The 14,733-nt window shown below is 40.2% G+C and overlaps 1 protein-coding gene across 2 annotated transcripts in view; it reads left to right on the forward strand.

Annotated features, from left to right (window-relative positions):
- POU6F1 (POU class 6 homeobox 1) overlaps nucleotides 1-10,194 on the forward strand; it is a 438,794-nt gene extending 428,600 nt beyond the window's left edge. For both annotated transcript variants that reach the window (XM_044083449.1, XM_044083450.1), the window contains exon 12: nucleotides 8,628-10,194. In XM_044083449.1, coding sequence (XP_043939384.1) covers nucleotides 8,628-8,973 — 346 coding nt within the window. In that variant the 3' untranslated portion in view covers nucleotides 8,974-10,194. The remainder of the gene's footprint in view (nucleotides 1-8,627) is intronic.
- Nucleotides 10,195-14,733: the final 4,539 nt, after the last annotated feature.

Genomic DNA, 14,733 nt, shown 5'->3' on the forward strand with positions numbered 1-14,733 from the left:
TAGCTAAAGAAGGCTTTATGATTGTCTTTTGTGTCATTAGCGATTTTTCTCTCAAAGTTGGCCTTGGATGATTTTATGAGTGATCGTAGTTTTTTGCTAGTATTGATCAGAGATGCCTTCCCTTTTAGGGATTTTGCTCTGTCATGTAGTAGCTTTCTCCTTTTATTGTAGAGTTTGTTTATGGCTGGGGTCCACCAGACCGGGCGCCTGCCTTTGGTGGAAAGGGTCTTGATTTTATTAGGGATTGCTTGATCCATACATTCCTGGAGGTGCTCGTAGAAGGCATTTGTAAGGGTTTCAGCAGCGTGGGTTGTGGTTTCCACTGGCTCGGGGGCCTTGAAGGATACCACTCCAGTCTTAAGAAGTGTGAAGTTTGCTTTTGAGAAGTTCTTCACTGTGGTCTTTTGCTGGGGTGGGGCGGGATGTGGATCTCCAGTGAGATTAATTTATGGTCTGATCTCACCAATGAGGGATATACTTCCGTGTGGAGCATTTTGTCCTCATGTTTGTGATGATCAGGTCTAGTATATTTTCTCCTCTTGTGGGAATGGTGACTAGTTGTTCCATAGCATTTGAGTTTATGAACTCAAGGAACCTTTGGGCTAGGGTGTTGGGGCTTGAGTAATGTTCCCAGTCTATGTTTGGGTAGTTGAAGTCACCCAATATGATGGTGTTTGGAGAGACATTCATACTCTCCAGTGTCTTCAGGAAGGCTGTGTGGGTTTCCTGAGTTTGAGAAGGTGGTCTGTAGCATGTTACAAACTGTAGGGCAGTTTTACCTATGGTTAATTGCACCTGGATGGTCTCTGATGCTTCGTGCGTTGCCACTAACCTGGAGGTGTGGGTATCCTTTATGAATATGGATACTCCCCCCTCCTTTTGTGGTTTGGTCCGGGTTTTGGGGCGGAACGCATGATATGAGGTATAACCTGATAGTGCTGGGGTGCTGTCAGGAGCCTTGAACCAGGTTTCAGTCACAGCACAGACATCGATGTTCTCCATACCGAGGAGGGCTTCGAGTGCATCTTGAGGTTTAGACTTCTGGCATTGAGCAGTATTACCCTTAGTTTTTCTCCATTTTTGTTTTCTAGGGTGGTAGGTTTATCATTTGAGCCTTGCCTAAAAAAGGCACTATGGGGGTGGCAAGAGCCTTTGCCAATATCCGGAAGCCCAGGGTGACAGGTGCAAGCCATCCCTTGAAGCAGCGTGGCTTGTCAAGCATGTCATCCCAGGCAGACAGACATTGGATCCCCTTAGAATGACACCAGTAATTAAGCCAATTATTAAAGCTGATCATTTTGTCTCTGTATTGTGGCATCATTCTTGGTGAGGGTAGGATACTGCTCAGGGTCAGGGTCATACCGGCCTGGGCTACATAATCTGAGAGCTCCTCTATGTCTCTTTTCATGTAGTCCAGGGAGGTACGTCTCAGGTCGTTCATACCGGCATGGACAATGACTGAGTCATACTTGTACTTGCTGTGGAGTGACCTGAGTGCTTGTGTTATGTGGTGGATTCTAGCGCCTGACTGGCAGCTTACTGTGATCTTTTCCTTGTTCAGTCTGGTGAGTGGGACGTCAGTGTGTCTGACTATGGAGTCACCTATAACAAGTGTGTCTGGCATTGTGTTTGGCCTTAAGGGCTGTGACTGTTTAGCACACTGACTTTGAGAACTATGTGTTGCATGTCTTATGTCTTGAGGTGGCAGTTGCTTGGGTGTCTGCTTTGGAGGCCTCTGTAGTTTTGGTAGATTTTTGATCAGTGCCTCCGTGTATGTTTTTGTGTGTTTATGTGTTTGTTTTGCAGTTGTGATAGTTCTGTGTGAAACTGGGTTTGTGGTGTGCGTGGTTTCCTTCTCTTCCTGTCTGGTCTTGCCAGTCCTGAGTTGAGAGAGCTCAGCCTCCAGTTTGGCTATATAGTTGCATCTCTCACATGTATTTGTGTTTTGTGGGAGAAGGAGTGGGTTGTCTGTGTACATGAGGCAATTGTAACATTGCCTCAAGATGCCCAGATTCACCAGCTGAACAGGCGAGGACGCTAGCAACTGACCCTTCGACATGCTAGAAAAAGTGAAAAAGTTTGCTGTGTAAATGAGTCAGAAGGGACCTATAGGGAAATGGGTACTCAAGGGGATTCTAGGCTAATGTAGTACTTTGTTTAGTATACAAGTACTTTACCTATATAAAAATGCTTTAGGAGCAAGTGCTGAGCTTTTGAGATAGAGAATAGACTGTTTAGATTGCAAGTAGAGAAGTTCTAAGGGAAAAATTGAAGAGCAGACTTTACGGAGCCAGAAATAGTTTAACCTTGTTTAACCGGCGCTGCCCGATGGTGCTCTATGGGCAACTCCGCGCTAAATCACGCAAAAGCGCGCTAAAGCAGGCCTTATAGCAGGGGGCTGAAGAGCCAGGAATTGACCCAAAACGGCCAATAGACTACAAGTTTCTGGCTGGAACCACTGCTCTAGGGACAAATAGGCTGCTCAGTGCTCCCCACTCCCACTGGTGAACAAAGAAGCTTCCCTTTATCCAAGTAAGGATATGGAATAGCACAGGAACCAAGCCAAAGCCCAGAGATCAGCAAACTCTGAAGACTGGACTATTCTAGTTCAGTAAGGCGGGAAAACAAGTTTTTTTTTTTTTTTTTTTTTTTTGCAGAAAACAGAAGAAAAACAGACAGTAAATGCTATAAATGCTTTTAAGCGGCTAGCGCACTTGAGTGTGTTAGCCTACAGGTAAAATTAAGCAACAACTAACTTTTTAAAAATGCAAAACAGTTAATCAACACAAAAACAGTTTAAATAGAATGCAGAGCTGTATAAACAGGCTAAAATGCAGTCGGTAAGCAGTAAATAATCGAAAAGCCAGAAAAAATACTTAAATCCGGAAAAAGTCACTCTTTTGCTCTCTGCTGCTTGTAGAACTCTGCAGGACACCACGAGGAGCTGTGCTGAGTTGAATACAAGCGAAAAAGCGTGCTTAAGCGGGCTTTATTACAGGGGGCTGAAAAGAGCTAGGAATTGACCCAAAATGGCCAATAGACTACAAGTTTCTGGCTGGAACCACTCCTCTAGGGACAAATAGGCCGCTCAGTGCTCCCCACTCCCACTGGTGAACAAAGACGCTTCCTTTTATCCAAATAAGGATATGGAATAGCACAGGAACCAAGACAAAGCCCAGAGATCAGCAAACTCTGAAGACTGGACTATTCTAGTTCAGTAAGGCGGGAAAACAAGATTTTTTTTTTTTTTTTTCAGAAAACAGAGGAAAAACAGACAGTAAATGCTATAAATGCTATAAATGCTTTTAAGCGGCTAGCGCACTTGAGTGTGTTAGCCTACAGGTAAAATTAGGCAACAACTAACTTTTTAAAAGTGCAAAACAGTTAATCAACACAAAAACAGTTTAAATAGAATGCAGAGCTGTATAAACAGGCTAAAATGCAGTCGCTAAGCAGTAAATAATCAAAAAGCCAGAAAAAAATACTTAAATCAGTTATAGCAAATACAGTTATAACAAATGCTCTGAAATATACTGTATATTTCCAAAATGTTTGAGAAGAACAGTCAGAACACAAGAAGGTTCAGGCGAAAGAGGGAAAAAAAAAAAAAAAAAAAAGTTTTGTTTTACTTTTTGAAAGGGAAAAAGGAGGAACAGAAGGCCTTATCAAATGTTCTCTCTGTATTAAGCAGAATGAGCTAATGACACTAGACTGGGAGGTGTGTTACAGTAGGGGCGGGCAACTGCAAAGCCACCAAGTATAAGAGCAAGACACCAACAGTGAGGGAGGGTGGGACAAAATAGCCTACAAGACAGCAAGCACTACAGAGAGAGGGAGGGTGGGACAAAATAGCCTACAAGACAGCAAGCACTACAGAGACAAATGAAAATTTTTAAACAGATAAGGATTTGTGAAGATACTGAATAGACAAAGTGCTTTATATATATTAAATTGTAAAAACAGTAATCTGTAAAAATAATCAAAAAAAATCAAGATACTTATATTTTGTAGCTCAGTTGCAGTCAACAACTTCTCTAGTCTGCACTGTGTGCAAAGACAGGAACTTCTTTTTTTTTTTTACAAGAACACAAAAGAACCAGCCCCCACTAGCCAAGAGATAATTACACAGAGGAAATGTTTCAGTTTCAGTTTACACAATAGCCTACAAGACAGCAAGCACTACAGAGACAAATGGAAGTTTTTAAACAGCTAAGAATTTGTGAAGATACTGAATAGACAAAGTGCTTTATATATATTAAATTGTAAAAACAGTAATCTGTAAAAATAATCAAAAAAAATCAAGATACTTATATTTTGCAGCTCAGTTGCAGTCAACAACTTCTCTAGTCTGCACTGTGAAATAGATATAAAACTTAAAGGTCTGTCATTTCTTAAGTCCCTTTATCTCCCTTTTTATAAATAAGTGAAATAATGTTTTTCCAAATTTAATGTACTATACTAATATGTAGCAAAGTGTTTAAAGATCTTATGCAACACTGGCAAAAAAGCACCTGTTAAGCAATGAATCATCATCTCCCGAACAAAATCTGACCCCATAGAGGTTTTATTTCCTAACCTTTTAATACGTTAGGTGTAGGACAGTTCTTATTAGCTGTACATACCAAGTCCAAATTAGCCATTATACTCCTAGATTGTGATAAGTCAGAAAAAAATATTATACTTGGCAACAATTACAAAGGATCAGTTGTCAGTTCCCAATCAGCAAAAAATGATGAAATAGAATGAATACTCCATATAACACAATTAATATATTTATAAAACTGTTTTTACTAGACATTGAAGATGACAAATGGTTTTAATCCCTTAAAGTTTTTGGCAATAGATTTCATATATGGATTAGGTTTTTTCCTTAATATTTAAAAGAGTGTCTTCTTTCTTTTATATGTACATCTTTTTTATGTTTGACGCAGCTCTGTGTCCCCCCAGTAAGGAAATTTGCAAGTTACATATGCCTTATTGCACGTTACTGAATCCATAGCATTACTCAGAATAGATTCCAGAATAGAGTAACCTCCATCCTCCTTAGTACTTCATAACAATGACCAGTCAGTTACGTTTATAGAATTATTTGTACTCATAAAGTCAATCTTATGATACTGTTATTTCCTAATAACTCTTGATTGTAAAATAGGACTAAATAAAATACAAGTTGTAATTGAACAATGGTCAGAATTACATAATGGTGGACCCACAATAATTTCTTCAACTTGTGAAGGTCAGTTTGTCACAAATCTAGTATGTGACTACCACTGGTAGGAGTGCAAATTAATTGAGTCATATAAAATTAAAGTAAATTGTGTAGAAACTCAGGCTTGAATTTCCTGTTTGATTAGCAGTTAACCAATTTATAGTTGGATATTTCAAATCACCAAGTAAACCAGCAAAGCTATTCCTAAACTGTAACTTCAAACATTTAATGAATTCTTTGTGAATGTTGGAGTCCATGGAAGGTTTTCTATAAGGACAAAATATTTTTAATGTATTTCATGCAGAAAAGGAATGTATATCAATAGAAATGATCTCCAAGTCAGTGTTATTTTAGTGTATAAACTAATCCATCTTTTAAAAGAATTATAACTATATCTCTATTTCTATATATAGAAAGACATTGTCTTCTCATATCCAAGGAAGAGTAAATTAGTCGTACCCCATACTTCAGTTATTTCTATTATACCCCAGTTTCTCTCGTGAGACATAAAGTAACTCGTATTTATTTACTAAACTTCTTGCATTTCAGTAATGTAGCTTTAGAATATAATTAGGTCTTTGGTAGTCTGAGACCCTAGGTCTATCAGAAGTGGTATTCCTAAAAAAAAAATTTTTAACAAAGTAATCAATTTACCATAGATAAAACTTGAATCATATTTACTTGTGCCACAAGTCATTGACAAACATTCGATAATCAAAAATAAACTGTTCCTAATAAGTAATCAGTGAATTATTATGAATTAGACATGCTGATCTTAACCAGTTGTTAAGACTGGTCTATATTATATTCTCGAATGCCGGCAATATTGAATCTGACATTGTCGACACAAGAATATCGAACACTCAGAATCTCGAGCATTTAAACTGAAATCTTTTAAGGGGAGATTTCTGTTTACTGCAATGTAGTGCGGTCTCGGAGTTGGTATATTTAAGTAGCGGTGGGTGTGGGGGACGCAGCCCCCCATGTGGGGGGTGCTTAAACCCATTAGGGTACTTTTTTCTTTTCTGTCGTTTTATAAGTTGGATGTTTGAAGACATCGACCATATGTTGTTCAATGTTTTCAAACATCGATCTTATAATGTAGACCCGTTAAGACAGCTTTAGAGTACATATAGTCATTCCACTTTGTATTTGGGATTATGTCACTTAACACAACCTTTACTACTTTCTAACAGTTCAGTGACATCTAATACCACTGCTTTCATATGACTTATTGGAGTTTTCTTCAAGTCATTAGTCCCACAGTGAGTAAAGATAGTAGAATAAAATATTTTTCCATTTAATAGATTTCGTAAAAGACAAGGTAAATCAGATCATTTCAAATCCGATAGACTAGATTATAGTCAAATGAAGAGTTAATATTCCACAAAGGTCTCCTTATATCCTTTACCACTGAATCATTTAGAAATAAAATGTCTTCACTTTGTAACATACGACCCATTGTTGTGTCAGTGCCTTTAGTTTGCAAACTTTGAACATCAAAGTGACATTCTTCTAAGAAATTACAATCAGTTACCCCACTCACTACTGTTCTTTTAAGTTTTGTTTACAACAGATGTGCTAGTTTTATTGACCTGTTGATATAGGTTCATAAATTTTTTTTTTTAGAATTTATTACAATTTCAGGATACAAAATGGGTGGGGGGATGAAATTTAAGTCATTAAAACTGTTTCCATCATCAGCAGGAACACTAGCTGTTTTGACTAAAAATTTCTGAGAGAAAGCATCATGATTGAAATCAAAAGATCCTTCACTAGCTGTTTCTAATTCAAAATCAATCAGCTCTACATTATGCTTACTTTTAGAATCATGAGTAGCTGAATTTGTAATTAAATTACCATCTGAAATGGAAACCACAGAATAATCACCATCTTGAGACATGGATGAATTTACTGAAGGAACATTTGTTGTCTATAGTACCAGAAGGAGAAACGGTTATTTTCTTTTTCTGTTCTTTTGTCCGATACACTCTCTGTAACTTTCTGTTTATAGATACTTACGCTTTAAATAAGTTATTGCTGAGATATTGTTTGGTTTTATTACCTGCCTTATTGCACTTGTCTAAAATATTTACTCTTTAATTTATCAGTCATGTCTCCGAAATCGGGTGGGGCCTGGTACTGTCCTCTTTCATTGGACACAAATTCATTACTCATAGGTAAATTTGTATTTATTTGAGGATATACTAAGCTAATATTATATGCAGAAAATACAGATTGACAGTTCCCTGAATGAGCCAGTGATTCAATTAAATCTTCATACAAAGATGATACAAAACTGGATATACTTTTTAAGGAAATTTCTAATTCATGTTCAGTTAACTTGGCATTAGCTATGGGGCTGACTATTGAGAATCCTTGTTAATTCAGATATCTTAACACAGTTAAAACAAAACCCTAAATCTTAACTTATTACATGAGAAAGATAAACTTCACAATTTCTGCACTTTACTATAAATATATTCTTCAGTAGATCATTTAGTGCCTATTCATTAAAAGAATATATCACTGTGTTAATGAACTAACTAAAAATGTAATTATTAATAAATTTAGATGAAATCGTCAGTACACTGAAGATAACCTAAAGTTAAGTCAAATATAGTAAAATATAAAAGTCACTAAAATAAAAGAAATTTATCTTCACAAATCATGTAAAACTCACAAAGTCACAAAAAATATGCAGTGATACATAGATGCATCACTCTACTCACAGCTACTCATAGAACACTTCTAATGTTGCTTGTTAAGTCCAGGATCTGACCACAGCTAGGCAGTATCACAGACTGAAAGAAAGAAAATAATTTCCGAGTATCTTTACTAAGATGTGGGAGAGTTTGCAAATAAAGTAAACTCCTCAAAGCACAACACTAGCAAGTTCTTCGTTATAAGTGTTGCAGCTGCTCTTAGAGCACTTCTGTCTTGCCCTGTTAACTCAGGGAGCCCTCCACGCTAGACAGCCTCATACAGAAAGAAAAAGTCAGTATACAGTCTAGAACAACTCACAGTGATGTTCCCAAAACATCGACTCATTGTTATTTCTCAGCTCTTTTCCATACTACAGTTGCTGCACATGAGACATTTGCTTTGTAAACAAAAGGAGCACTGCAATAGTAGGATTATATTTTATGCATGTAAAATTGCACCTAAACTGTTAAAATGTTTATCCACCATGGTGTACTAAAACTAATTGTCGTTATTGGTCTGTCCACTGTTACAGTAACTCTTGCTCTGCTCTCTGTACTTTTTTACCTTAAAAATTTTAGGTAACGCCCAATTTATTATGTTGTTTTATTGCTGTTCATTCATGTAATCGTATGCACTTCATTTCATGTCTAGGTATGAATTCTGCCTTAATATTCTTGTTAACATATGAATTTTACTTTTTTATTTTCTTTAGGTTTGAAAAATTGGACATAACTCCAAAAAGTGCTCAAAAACTTAAACCTGTTTTAGAAAAATGGCTTAATGAGGCTGAACTACGGAATCAAGCAGGACAGCAAAATCTGATGGAATTTGTTGGGGGTGAACCTTCCAAAAAACGAAAACGCAGGACTTCCTTTACTCCACAAGCCATTGAAACTTTAAATGCCTATTTTGAAAAAAATGCCTTACCTACAGGACAGGAAATCACTGAAATTGCCAAGGAGTTGAACTATGACCGTGAAGTGGTGAGAGTATGGTTTTGCAACCGAAGGCAAACACTAAAAAACACAAGCAAGCTCAACGTCTTTCAGATTCCTTAAAAGGAAATTATATCCAGACACACATTTGCTCCACTCATATGCACAAATGCGCACACATACAGTAGCCCTGGGCACTGATCAGGTGTCTTGTGACCAGGCAGGAGTTCAATGCATTTGCTTTGTCATCATAACCATTCGCCTTGTACTTAGTCATGTGATCAGCAAATGGGACCCGAGATTCTTTTCATTTACTACAGATGAAGATAAAAAAATATTGTGGGTTTAATGAATTGTTGAAAAAATGTTATAAAGGTAAAAATTATATCTGTAAATATCTTGCTACAATTTTATTTTATGCATCACTTAGTGCAGCTAGGTGATAAATTTGTGAAAAAAGTTCCTTCCTGTTTAAATAGTTAGACAGCATTATAAGACATGAAAGTTAATAATGTAGGTTTATTGGCATGAGTGAGACCGGAGTTAGCATGCAATTCCACTGAATCATGCACTGTCAGGGAGTCTCTTATAAGGGTATAGCTTTCCTGTATATCATGGAGATGGCAGATTGCCCTGTAATGGTGCAAGCTATGGTGACTAGTCACAGAAGGGTGTTTGTAGCTGATGTTAACATCAGGAAGATGGTATGGGGAGGGCTAGATGGACATGTGCACAAGTTTCTTCCAGCAGTTTTCTGATGGCATTGAATTTCATATTTGGCTGGTGATAATGCAGTTTAGTTATGCATTTGGAAGGCACATATTAAGTCATACTTAAGTAATGCTCAAAACAAAAATCCTGCAATTGAGTTACTACTAGCAAAATTCACAGTCATGGGTGAATTATTGTTTGGTATAGTAACAGCATTATTTTATTCATTTCTTGAATGATAAAAGCTAGTCTAAAGAAGCAGAGGATAGAGTGATCTATTTTGCACCTAAACTAAAAGATAACTGCATTGAGTAACACAAAACCTGTCACTGCTCTCTTTTGGGCTCTTATTTCTCTGAATGGTATGCGTGTTTATGACACTGCATGCAGATCTACTGTTCTTGAAGTCCTTTGTTTTAAATGTTGACTGTCTTTTTGCAGATGAGGCTGAGCCTTCAATCAGCAATTGTAAGAAGAGTTTGTTTTACCTCATTTTGCTCTTGATTTGTTAATGTTTTCCATGATGGCAGCTTGAGATAATTACTTACAGTGACAGCTTTGGGCCTTTTTTTAGGAAGCAAATACAGTAAACTCTCAGTTAACCAGAACTCAAGCAACTGTCAAAAAAAAAAAACAAAGAAATGCAGTACAATTTTCATGTGTTGCACTTTGTTTTCCCCTCCACAGAAACACATTTTACATTTTTAGAGTTGTAGAGTTTTAAAAAGGAAGATGGGAATAAATTCTCTCTCCTCCCAACCTGAGAACAAGTCAAACCAAACAAATAGTATAGGGTACAGTATTAGTCAGGTCTGTTTTTAATAGTAACTCTCAAGCAACCAGAAACTACAGTTGTAAGGCATCCAATCCCCATGGGTGCCAGTTAACTGAGAGTTTACTGTAATATAATTTGTGTGAAAAGTTTATCAAGACTGTAAGACGTATTAAACCTGTTCTTGCAAATACAGCATTAGGGAGTACAAAACACAGTTTGTCAAAGTAAGTCTGTAATGTAATGATAATGCTAGTTTTGAAGATGTAACTACTTTTTATTATTTAGTTATTTTTGCAAACCCCCCCCCCCCCCCCCGCAACAGCGGGACAGATATAAATGTGTAATGAGCCAAAAGATTGAAGTGATTTTCTCATGTCACTGGTATGGCTGGATACAAATAATCACACTTTCATTATCTGAGGAAGGAGTGTATTTGCTTTGAAGCTGATTTTCATTTTTAGGATGTGTGAAGTATCTATATCCCAAAATAATGTTTGAATAATGCTGCCATTGGATTATGAGAACATTTAATCTGATGTTGTAAATCTTTATTCATTCCTTACTGTTAGGACTTCGGTTCCGTCCTCGGAACCAACACGGCCGTTACCAAGCTCGCGCCAGCCAAAAACTCTCCTCAAAGACCTACCCACAATGCCCCTCTCATAGTCTCTCCAGATCACGTTTGCCACGTTCCTCGTCAGACGTGCCAAGCCTTCTCTCTCAAGCTAAGTGTAGCATTTTTTGTGATTGTCTTTATCATTACCTTCCTTTAGTAGTTTTCCCTAAATATCATCTTTTCATCTGTATATATACCTTTTTCTAAATCCTACCCTCTACCTTTTATACCATCGTTGGTACTGTCCCTCACCTTTACCTTTGGTAGGCCATTTCCTACCACTTTGTGGTATTTCTAAGTACCATTGTTGGTACTCCTCCCTTTTCTATCTGTTTAAAAAAAAAAAAAAACTTCTCTAACCTTGCCATTGTAGTTTTGGTTGGTTAACTTGTAGTTTAGGGTAGTGTGTTTTTTCCATGATGTCTGATAAAATAAAACTAGAATTTAAACAGTGTGATAAGTGCAAGTGTAAGATTCCCAATTCAGAAGGTCACGCTCTGTGCGTTTATTGTTTGGGCGTTGACCACATCAATGCTTCTTGTGATATTTGTTCCAGCTTCAGCAACCGTACATTGGCTGAGCATAAGAACAAACTGATTCTGAAGGGTATGATGAAAACTCCCTTCTTGGAGGCTCTTTCTGGGATGGAGGTGTCAGCACCTCCTAAGACTAAGAAACATAAAGAGAAATGAAGTCACTCTGTTCCGACATCTCCGTCCTCCTCAGAACCAAGTCAACTCCAGTGCCTTCGGCTCAGACTACGTTGGCACCAGGCTCCATGTCTTCTCCCTTGGTGCCGCCATTAATTCTGACTGCAACCACTGTGCCAGCTTTGGCACCATCCTCCTCGGTGCCAAACTTGGTTTTGACAAGGCTCCAAATACTGTTCCTGCATTGGCGCCATCCCCGGCACCAATGTCTTGTATGGCTCCACTGATACCGTCGGTTCTGAAGGTCGAACACCTTACCAGAACCAGTTATTCTCCCACTTATGACCTCTTTTTGGGACACCAGTTTAGTCCATTTCTCGGGAGACCTGAATCTCCTTCGGCAGCTTCCTTCAGATCCACCAAGAGTCTTTCAGAACAAGATTTAGTGAGGGTTGGGGGCAAGCTTTTGGCAGCTAGAGGATTATCCAGTCCTGCTAGGTCTTCCTTCCCTCTTGGAACGGAAGCTTTCACTTTATATTCACCTGTATATCCTCCTCCCAGGCCCCGGAGACTTTGGTACCGATCGCCACCCTGGTGCATTCTGTCTCGGCTCCGATGGCTCCCCTGTGGTCATCGATTACTTTTGGTGCAATGGCTCCTTTGGAACTGGCGCACTCTCAGAGCAGTGATTGGGCTGTCAGCACCGTGGCCCCTAGTTCAGCGCCTATTTTTTCAGTGGCACTGTCTATGGCCACGGCTCCCCCAGCAGCTACCGGTCCGCTCAGAGCTCCTCACCTGGAGGCGGGCTTCTCAGGGCAGGGTGTAACCCCGGTTCTGAGGTTGTCCTTCTCGGTTCCAGGCTCTCATTCCTCTTTGGGCGAGCCGGCTTTCCAGGTGATTGAGAGGGTCCTTGCTTCAACAGGCTCGCATTTGGCACCATTGGCATCGACACCAGTACCCCCCTGTAGCATGGAACTGTCCCAACCCCCTACTCTGGAATCCTGAGCATGGGAGCCGCAAGACCTTCCCTTGAAGGGAAACCTTTCTCAGGAGTCGTCCTTAGAAGATCCCACTGGGGAGCCACCCCGGAAGAAACTGTGCAAGAGGAAGCACCTTGATTCCCCTGAGGAATCCATCATCGAGGACACCGATTGTGATGAGGGAGAAGGGTCCCCACGGTCTCCTTCAGAAGACATCTCATTTGGAGACATTCTCGAGATCCTCAAGCAGAGGGGAGACTGGAAGCCTTCCAACCCTTTTTCGGAGGAATCTGTGTTCTTGCAGGCCTTCCGTGCTCGGCCATCTACTTCCTGGGTGACCCCACCTGCGGATGAGCTTGTTGAACTAATTGTGCAGCGTGCCTGGAAGGCCCCGGACAACATAGAACCTGTCCCCCGGAGGCCAGATAAAATTTTATCCACCCCTGAAGACCAGCCCAATTGGTCCAAACAGCTGGTAGTTGATTCCATGGTCGTGGCGGCAGCCACCAAGAGGGAACTGGCAGAAGATAGTTCCACTGTTCATCCCCTGAACAGGGAGCTGGGGAAGCGGGTCTAAGCTTCAGCGACCTTTGCCATTCGGTCACTGAATTATCTGGCACAGTTTACTCGCCTCCAAAGAGACCTAATCTCAGAAATGTCTGCCTCTTTGTTGGGGGTACTGCCTGACGAGGTGTGTGACACTGTTGCCTCTCGGCTGGCTATCCTGGAATCTATCTCGAACTCCTCGATGAGCTTAATCTCTTACACCACCAAGGGGGCAGCTCGACCAGCCGCATCAAGCATTGTCATGAGACGGCATGCTTGGATGCGTTTGTGTGATTTTGCGGACCCCTTTAAATTTTCCTTTGTCAATGCGCCTGTTGACAAATCTTCCCTTTTTGGTCCCAAAGTAAGAGGCACACTATTACGTAGTGAGAATGACAGAAAGACCTTGTCTGCTGTGGGCATATGTTTTTCCACCCCAGAGATCCTTTTCCAGGAACCAGAGGGGAGGAAATTGTGGTTCAAGAAGTCCCAAGGATCTTTTTGTGACGCTTGTAATGAGCAATCCCCCCGGGGCAGAGGGGGCAACTCATCTGGAAGATGCCTCTTTTGGGGCAGAGGGGGTCCACGCAACCATGGTGCTAGAGATTCCTTCTCTGGCCGACCCTACCAACGCTCCTGAACAGTGGCCCCGATTGCTTTCCTCTGGAAGCAGTCGATTTTCCCTGCACCTGCAGACCTGGCAACTAATAACGGCTGTGTGGGTGCAGATAATAATATCCCATTCGATCTTACTCCCAGACCCATAAAACTAATCCCAATGTCCCACCCAGTCAGAGGGAGGCTGCAGCCTTAGAAATCGAAAAGCTGCTAAGAAAAAGAGTCCCACCAGACCAGGGAGGATCCGGATTTTACTCGAGGTTCTTTTTAGTGCCAAAAAAGACAGGGGACTGGAAACCAATCCTGGATCTCAGCTTACTAAACAAATTCATAAAACCTCAAAAATTCCGGATGGTCAAGGTACAGTCCATCCTCCCCTTTCTGGGGAGGGACAACTGGATGTGCTCTATAGACCTCCAGGATGCGTATTACCACATAAAGATGGAAAAATGCTCCCGGAGATTTCTCCGCTTCCGGCTGGGAGCCAATTACTATCAGTTTAGGGTACTGCACTTTGGTCTCTCGACAGCCCCCAGAGTGTTCACCAAATGTATGGCAGTTGCAGTAGCTCATCTCCGACTACAAGGATTCCAGGTGTTTCCATATTTAGATGATTGGCTCCTTACTGCCACGACCAGGAATCTTCTCATTCTCTGTCTCTTACAGACAAAGCCTTGCTCTATGCATGGGTATCACGATCAACATGGGCAAATCACAAATGTCTCCAACAAGAGCACTGGAATTCATTGAAGCAATCTTCAACACAATGTCCTGTCAAGCTTCCCTTCCCCCTCACATGCTCTCAAAAATAAGCCAGATTCAAGTCCTCCTTCCACAGACATTTGTACCAGCACGCCTTGTACTACAACTACTGGGATCTATGGCAGAAACCATTACCTTAGTTCCACTCTCAAAGTTGCACATGAGACTAGTACAGTGGCTCCTTTCATCACAATGGTCGATCTTAACCCACCCACTTGACCACAT

Source organism: Protopterus annectens, chromosome 9.part0 (assembly GCF_019279795.1).
Source record: "Protopterus annectens isolate FY-2018-M chromosome 9.part0, PAN1.0, whole genome shotgun sequence".
Taxonomy (NCBI): domain Eukaryota; kingdom Metazoa; phylum Chordata; order Ceratodontiformes; family Protopteridae; genus Protopterus; species Protopterus annectens.